The 8,249-nt window shown below is 36.5% G+C and overlaps 1 protein-coding gene across 2 annotated transcripts in view; it reads right to left on the reverse strand.

The window, feature by feature from the left end:
• The window catches only part of SPMIP2 (sperm microtubule inner protein 2), a 144,342-nt gene extending 137,095 nt beyond the window's left edge, over window positions 1-7,247 (reverse strand). The window contains exon 1 of one of the 2 annotated variants that reach the window (XM_031010219.3): window positions 7,053-7,247. In XM_031010219.3, coding sequence (XP_030866079.1) covers window positions 7,053-7,116 — 64 coding nt within the window. In that variant the 5' untranslated portion in view covers window positions 7,117-7,247. The remainder of the gene's footprint in view (window positions 1-7,052) is intronic. The other variant, XM_031010220.3, reaches the window with a different exon arrangement.
• Window positions 7,248-8,249: the final 1,002 nt, after the last annotated feature.

Here is an 8,249-nt window from a genome sequence, read left to right on the forward strand (position 1 = left end):
ATATGATGGCTGACTAAATATATTAATACTTTTATTTAGTCAGTAATCTGGATGTAAGGCACATAAATACCCCATATAAACAGGGAGCAGGCAGAAGCTTCCATCCTTCTTACAAGGCTGTGTGGCCTTCAGCAAGTCACTTAACTTACATGAACCCTGAGTATTCCCATCTGAAAAAATAGGTTAAATTAGATTATCTGTTATAGTGCCTTTTTAATTTTATGTCCTATATTAACTATTCATTAACTATATTTAATTTGAGCCAAGTAGGAATTAATGAAGAAAAATCTGAATTAAAGAATGTATTTTTAAAGAAATGTAATTTTTAAGTATTTTTTTTTCCTTCGAGATAGGGCCTTGCTCTGTTGCCCAGGCTGGAGTGCAGTAGTAGTGTGATCACAGCTCACTGCAGCCTCGACCTCCCAGGCCCAAGCTATCCTCCGGCTTAGCCTTCTAAGTAGCTAGGATCACAGGTGTGCACCACCACACTCGGCTGATTTTTAGAATTTTTTGTAGAGATGAACTCTCTCTCTGTTGCCCAGGCTGGTCTCAAACTCCTGGGCTCAAGCAATCCTCCCACCTCTTCCTTCCAAAATGCTAGGATTATAGGTGTGTGCCACCGCATTCAGCCCAAGTTTTAAACTTTAAAATTGCATAGGACCTGGAACTGGGTAAACAAATTAATGTCGTTTGTATGTAAACAGATGTTTAAAAAATATATAACCATGCTCTAAAGTAGTTTTTAAATTTTCTTCCTAATTTTGTTTATAAGGTTTTTATAGTAAAATCTTTGTAATACAAAAATAACATTTTCTAGGCAGAGTGCGGTGGCTCACACCTGTAACCCAGCACTTTGGGAGGTGAAGGCTGGTGGATCACTTGAGCTCAGGAGTTTGAGACCAGCCTGGCCAACATGGCGAAACCCCATCTCTACTAAAAATACAAAAATAAGCTGGGCGTGGTGGCGCACACCTGAAATCTCAGCTACTCGAGAGGCTAAGGCAGGAGAATCGCTTGAATCCAGGAGGCAGAGACTGCAGTGAGCTGAGATTGTGCCACTGCACTCCAGCCTGGGCAACAGAGCAAGAGTCTGTCTCAAAAAAACAAACAAACATTATTTATAAAATCTCCTCACTATGTCATTACAGAACTTAGCAAATTGGTAGTAAAACTTCTGTGGAAGAATAGCCAGCCAATAAATGTTTTAAAAGTACAGATGGTTAGCTTGCCCTATTAGATTAAAACTCACAGTTATTGAAAACATGAATTACAGAAATCAGAACAGCATCTGATTGTGGGAGGATTGACTGGGAAAGGACATACAGGAACTTTTTAGAGTGATAAAAATATTCACTATCTTAATCTAAAAGTGCATACATAAAGGTGCTCACTTTGTAAAATGTTATCAAGCTAAAGACAAATTAATGTACTTAATAGAGTATGTTATATATCAACTTTTTAAAAAGGTTTTAAAAGTTGGATCCACTGACAGTTTTTTCAAAAAGAATTTCAATTCCTTTATTAATCGAAAACTAAATAAATTCAAGGATCCATCTGCAATGTAGGAAGTAACTTATGCTCTAACTATGATACTCAAAAAGAAGAGAAATGAGTGGGAAAACAAAACAAAACATATGGCTGAGTTTTGTGTAGTGTTATGTGAGGTAATTTCCTGTTATTTCTCAGGGTTTTTGGAATTGGATTTGTGTTTCCTTTGGATGCCACACTATGCTGTGATGGATATTTAGACTGAGCAAATCAACCCTATTATGTTCTGGTTATCCAATCGATTATAAGCTTCTAGAAAAGAGAACATTTTTTTCATGTATATTTTTGTATCCTCCAATGCTAATGGACAAGTTTTTAGTATTTAATTGGCACTCAATTTGTTAAATTGGATTTCAAATATGTAGGATAAAAAATTAGCATCAAAAATGTATTTTAAAAGGAAATATATCAAAATTTGATAGAAAAATAAGACTTGATGAGTGATCACATTAGTTAAGTAGTCGAGTATACAAGATAGATATATACTGTGAATCATCACATAGAATAATGAAGCGTCGTGGAAATTTTTTAAAATGAAAATTAAAACAACTGTAGTTATAAATGATAAATAAAAGAATAGTGTTGGCTGGGTGCGGTGGCTCATGCCTGCAATCCCAGCACTTTGGGAGGTCGAAGTGGGCAGATCCCTTGAGCCCAGGAGTTCAAGACCAGCCTGGGCAATATGGTGAAACCCCATCTCTACAAAAATACAAAAATTAACCAGGAGTGATGGTACACGCCTATAGTCCCAGCCACTTGGGAGGCTGAGGTGGGAGGATCACCTGAGCCCAGGGAGGTCAAGGCTGTGGTAAGCCATAATCGTGCCACTGCACTCTAGCTTGGGTGACAGAGTGAGACCCTCCCTCAAAAGAAAAAAAAAAAGAGTAGTGTTATGCCTATGCCAAGAGAAAGCAAAATTTTATTTATTTATTTATTTATTTATTTATTTATTTATTTATTTGAGACAGAGTATCACTCTGTTGCCCAGGCTGGAGTGCCATGGTGCAATCTTGGCTCACTGCAACCTCTGCCTTCTGAGTTCAAGCAATTCTCATGCCTCAGCCTCTTGAGTAGCTGGGATTACATGGGTATGCCACCACTCCCAGCTAATTTTTGTATTTTTAGTAGAGATGGGGCTTCACCATGTTGGTCAGGCTGGTCTCAAACCCCTGACCTTAAGTGATCCACCTGCCTCGGCCTCCCAGGTGCTGGGATCACAGGGTGTGAGCCACCACGTCCAGCCAAAATTTCACTTTAAAATTAAATTAGAAATCAATAAAAATCCTATGAAACTCTTAAAAGTGCTCTAAAGTAACTCTCAGAATTGCTGCGAAATTCCTCAGTATTTTCTCATCCTCTACATAGTTTTTTTTTACATTATTGACATCCAAAATAATTTTTAAATGATTTCTCATGATATTTTATTGTCATATTAATTATTAATAGTGACAAGATATTTTTCTTGTTTTTATCACAATTACACAATATTTGCATGGATTAAATCAATCTTTTGTTTGCCTAGCCTGGGTACTTCACTTAAACTAATGTTTTTATGAAAACATGGACTTCATATTAAAAACAGTTCCAAACATGGAGGAAAGAGCTCCAAGCTCCAATAGGTTAGAAAGGTGGTAAGTGATGGGCCTTATAGGAGTTAAAATTATTATTCTTGAACAGCTCAAAAGTTTGATTTCTGTGAACTGACTGCAGTACCATCTAAGACATAAGCATCCCTAAAGAGTTGAACTTGGCTATAATCAAGCCTCTAGAGCCAAATTCATTTTACAGAGAATAAAGGAACAAGTTAAATGACATGAGAAGGAAGTAATTGACAAATTCAGAACGTTGGACATTTCTGCTGCATAACTGATCCAGTTTCTGCAACAAGTAAATGGCAGGGAAAAAAGAAGGGAAGACTGCACCAGTTTAAAAGAGATAAAAAGAGAAAACACAACTGAATGCAATGTGTGTTGGATCCTTATTCTCAAAATCAACTGTAAAAATACATTTTAGAGACAATCAGGAAAATTTTATTATGGAGTTGTTAATTACATGATGCCAAATGATAGTTATTAATTTTGTTAGGTGCAGTCACGGCAATGTGGCTATGTAAGAATATGTTCATCTTTTTTCAGATGCACAATAAAATATGTAAGTGAAATAATATGATAACTGGGCTTAAAATATTTTTACAAGAAAAAGACGAGAGATGTGAGTCAAATGTGGCAAAATTTTGATAAATGTTGAATATGGGTGACAGGTAAGTGGGAGTTCATTGGTGTGTGTTTTAAAATAGTCACAATAAAATTTGTAAAAGGCAAAGGCAAAAAAGGATTCATATCTACTTCTTCAAAGTAATAAAAATGATTTTAAAAAATATTGGTGGGGGCTGGTTGTGGTGGCTCATGCCTGTAATCCCAGCACTTTGGGAGGCTGAGGTGGGGCAGATCACCGGAGGTCAGGAGTTCGAGACCAGCCTGGCCAACATGGTGAAACCCCATCTCTACTAAAAATACAAAAAATTAGTGGGCATGGTGGCTCACGTCTGTAATTCCAGCTACTTAGGAGGCTGAGGCACGAGAATCACTTGAACCCTGGAGGGAGAGATTGCAGTGAGCTGAGATCATACCACTGCACTCCAGCCTGAGCAACAGAGGGAGACTGTCTCAAAAAAAAAAATTGTTGGGCTTTAAATACGTATACATTGTTCATAGTATATACAATTCTCTAAAGCTTCTGGCATTAATAAGTTATATATCTGTTTGTATCTTTCACCTGCTAATTCTGCTCTCTCTATATATACCACATGAAAATAAGAGAACAAGAAAAATAATTTATGCAAAGTATTCATACAAATTTGTAACAGTAAAAATTAGGAAATTATAAAATACAGGAGGCTGTGAAGCTAAGTATTATATGTCAGTATAATGAAAGACAGAAATCTATCAAAGGTGACAACAATTTGAACTATGTGAATACATAAAACTAAGTATATACACTGGTGTAAGTTAGAAGAAATTTTAAGTATTAATTAAGACTCTTGCACAGTTCCAAATGACAGAAAAGCCAACCCAAACTGGCTAAGGAAAAGAGGAGATTTTTTGGCTGATGAAAATTAAAACTTTAAAAGGCACAAAAATCTCTTCAAAATAGATTATAGACCTAAATGAAAATGTAACATTGTAAAATGTCTAAAAGAAAACACAGGATAAAAATCTAAATGACCTTTCTTTTTTTTTTTTTTGGTAAAAAAGTCAAAAACAGACAATACCAAAGGCTGACAAGGACACAAAGCAACAAGGACTCTCATTCATTGCTGATGGAAATGCAAAATAGTATAGCTAGTTTAGACGACAGTTTGGCTTAACACAGGATCCGGCAATTACTCTCCTAGGCATTTACCAAATTGATCTGAAAACACATCCATGCAAAAGGCTGCACATAAATGTATATAGAAGCATTTCTCACAATTGCCAAAAACTGGAAGCCACCAAGATGTCTTTCAACAGGGGAAGGGATGAACAAATTGTGACACATCCGCACAGTGAAATATTATTCAGTGGTAAAAAGAAATAAGCTATCAAACCATGAAAAGATGTGGAGAAGCCTTAAAATGATATTGATGAGGAAATGAAGCCAATCTGAAAAGACTACATACTGTATAACTCCAGCTCTGTGACATTCAAGAAAAGGCAAAACTGTGGAGACAGTGAAAAGATCAGTGGTTGCCAGGAGCTAGGGGGTAAGGGGGAGGGGGGAATGAATAGCTGAAGCACAAGAGATTTTTTAAGTGGTGAAACTATAACGTATGGTACTATAATGGTGAATACATGGTCCTATTAATTTGTCAAGACCCCCATATACTTAATAGCATAAAAAGCAAACCTTAATGGATGCAAATTAAAAAAAATTATTTAGGAGATTGTAGGATTTCAGGAAGGAATTCAGACTGTGACAAGAAAATCTAACTGTATTACAAGTGCATAAAACAACCTTACTGAAGAGGCTAGAAAGAAAATGTGCAGACTTAAGTAACTTTGGAAATGAATAGAGTTTATAAGAATAAAGGCAAAAGGAATTGCAGATAAGCAGTGTACTCTTGTTGACAAAGTCCTTCTCAACAGGAGTAAAAAAGAGGTAAGAGTGAGGAAAGAGATGGTTTTCCCAAAGCCAAGTGAGTCACAAGAAGGGGAGTGGATGAGATGGATGATGAGCAACACAAATCATAAATGCCCACCATAAATATGCATTTGATTATTTTTCTGTAACATTGTAAAATATGCTCACAATTTGGAAAAAAAGAAAAAAAGGCCAGGTTCATGCCTGGAATCCCAACACAGGTGGGTGGATCACTTGAGGTCAGGAGTTCGAGACCAGCCTAGCCAACATGGTGAAACCCCATTTCTACTAAAAGTACAAAAGAAATAAATAAATAAACAACCACATGTGGTGGCATGTGCCTATAGTCCTAGCTACTCGGGAGACTGAGGCAGGAGAAACACATGAACCTGGGAGGTGGAGGGTGCAGAGGGCCCAGATCGTGCCATTGCACCCTAGTCTGGGCAACAGGGCGGGACTCTGTCTCAAAAAATAAATAATTTGGAAAAAAAGGAAATAAAATGAAGTTTAGTTTATGCCTTATAGACTTACCACAACTAGTCATATTCTATTTTTTAGATATTATTATAATTTCACACACACTGCCCAAATCATTTAAAGTAAGTTGAATGAACAAAACACAAACCAATAACTTTACTAGGTTTAATGCATATCCTGCTCAAATTTTTATCAAGCAAATATGTCAAGTTTATAATGTTATGAGAAGCTTAAATCAGTGTTAATAAAAATTTGACGAAAAGTATGTTTTTTATTACATCAAAGAAGTTTCTCTTGCACAAACCATAAAAGCTATGCTAATTCAAATATTCCTTTGTGAAAGTTACCTCAGATATAGTGACAACTGCTGTGTTAAAGACATGTTTATGGCAACAAGATGATGATGATCAGACTGAGTGGGCATAATGAGATAGCAGTATCATGTAAATTAAATGTAGGTGGGTTGGGCATGGTGGCTTATGCCTGTAATCCCAGCACTTTGGGAGGCCTATGCAGGCAGATCACCTGAGGTCAGGAGTTCAAGGCCAGCCTGGCCAACATGGTGAAACCCTCATCTTTATGAAAATACAAAAATTAGCTGGGCATGATGGCGGATGCCTGTAGTCCCAGCTACTCAGGAAGCGGAGGCTGGAGAATCTCTTGAACCCGGGTGGCGGAGGTTGCAGTGAGCCGAGATCGCGCCATTGTGCTCCAGCCTGGGCGACAGAGCGAGACTCTGTCTCAAAAAAAAAAAAAAAAAAAAAAAAAAAAAACCCAAAAAACAAACAAAAACAAACAAAAAACATATGTGATCATTTCATTGTTATATCCATTATATAAAAATCATATATGTGAGAGAAAAAGCAAATTTGGATCTCCTTGTGAAAGCATACACAAAAACTATTTACCTGTAAAAATCATTTGTTTCCCCACAGTAGTAGATGTTGGCTTTTGGTATGATACAGATGCCATGGCTAAAGTCTTAACCGTGCTACTGGATCTTCTTCTTCGGCTTCTTCAAATCAGTTAAGCTGCACCAGAAGGAACGAAAGACTGCAGTCTTTCCTCTCCCTGCTTGTGACCTGAACCAGGTGGTTGCTAATGACTCTTTATAGAATGTTCCTCCTTGCAGAGTTCCGCATTCCAATCTCCAAGAGCAGAGAGAGATACTGCTATAGTCTTCCCAGAACTTGCATCCAGTAATAACTTTTCCTTATTTGTCAATATCAAGTCAGAATACACTTGTTCACAGGTACTAGATCCAGCTTATGTCCCAAATTATCTGGCAGGCTCAGTCACCACTGTCTTTCAACATTTCAAAAACAATGTCTTGCAGAAATATGTTATAGCAAAAAACAAAAAGCCCCCACAAACCATGGTTAAATATATTTGACAAACACTGGCAAGATAAAATACAGTAAAAAATAACATTAATAAATTAATGAGATAATTACACACACACAAATATATATAGATATATTTCCAGTCTTATATTCCAATCCCTACTTAAATAGTGCTTGTGCTTTGGTCATGTCAATTTACCTGTGGTTCTCAATCTGTGCAACGCTTTCTCATTGTTCTGAGCCTTTACACATACAATTTGCTCTTCCTGTAATGTTGCTATGCAAATATTTCTTGTCCTTTGACAGCCAAGGCCCACATCTGCTCTTCCAGGAGGATGTCTGCAGACACAGCTAAGTGCTTTCTTCTTCATGTCCCTTTAACCTCTATAGCACTGTGTTTAGACGATCTTTTTAACTCACCTCTTTAATTATTTGTCTATTTTATCGACCTCCCCACTAGAATCTGACTTCTAGGAGTTTATGATAAAAGTATACTTATTTATATTTCAATTTCCAGTGACTTGTATGCAATAAATAGTTAATAGATGTTTGTGGGATGAATAAGTGTATGAACAGTAATTCTAGCTTGCACAGAAATATATCAGCTACCTGATAATCCACTGAAGATAAATTCTAACAGTAATTTTGTATTCAACATTAAATATATGGAGTTGTCTACTGTAAATGTAATATCTTTTATATTTTGAGAATTATAAGAAAAACACTATATTAACTCTGGAAAGGCTTACAGTAGGCTTATGG

The sequence above is a fragment of the Gorilla gorilla genome, chromosome 3 (assembly GCF_029281585.2).
Source record: "Gorilla gorilla gorilla isolate KB3781 chromosome 3, NHGRI_mGorGor1-v2.1_pri, whole genome shotgun sequence".
Taxonomy (NCBI): Eukaryota; Metazoa; Chordata; class Mammalia; order Primates; family Hominidae; genus Gorilla; species Gorilla gorilla.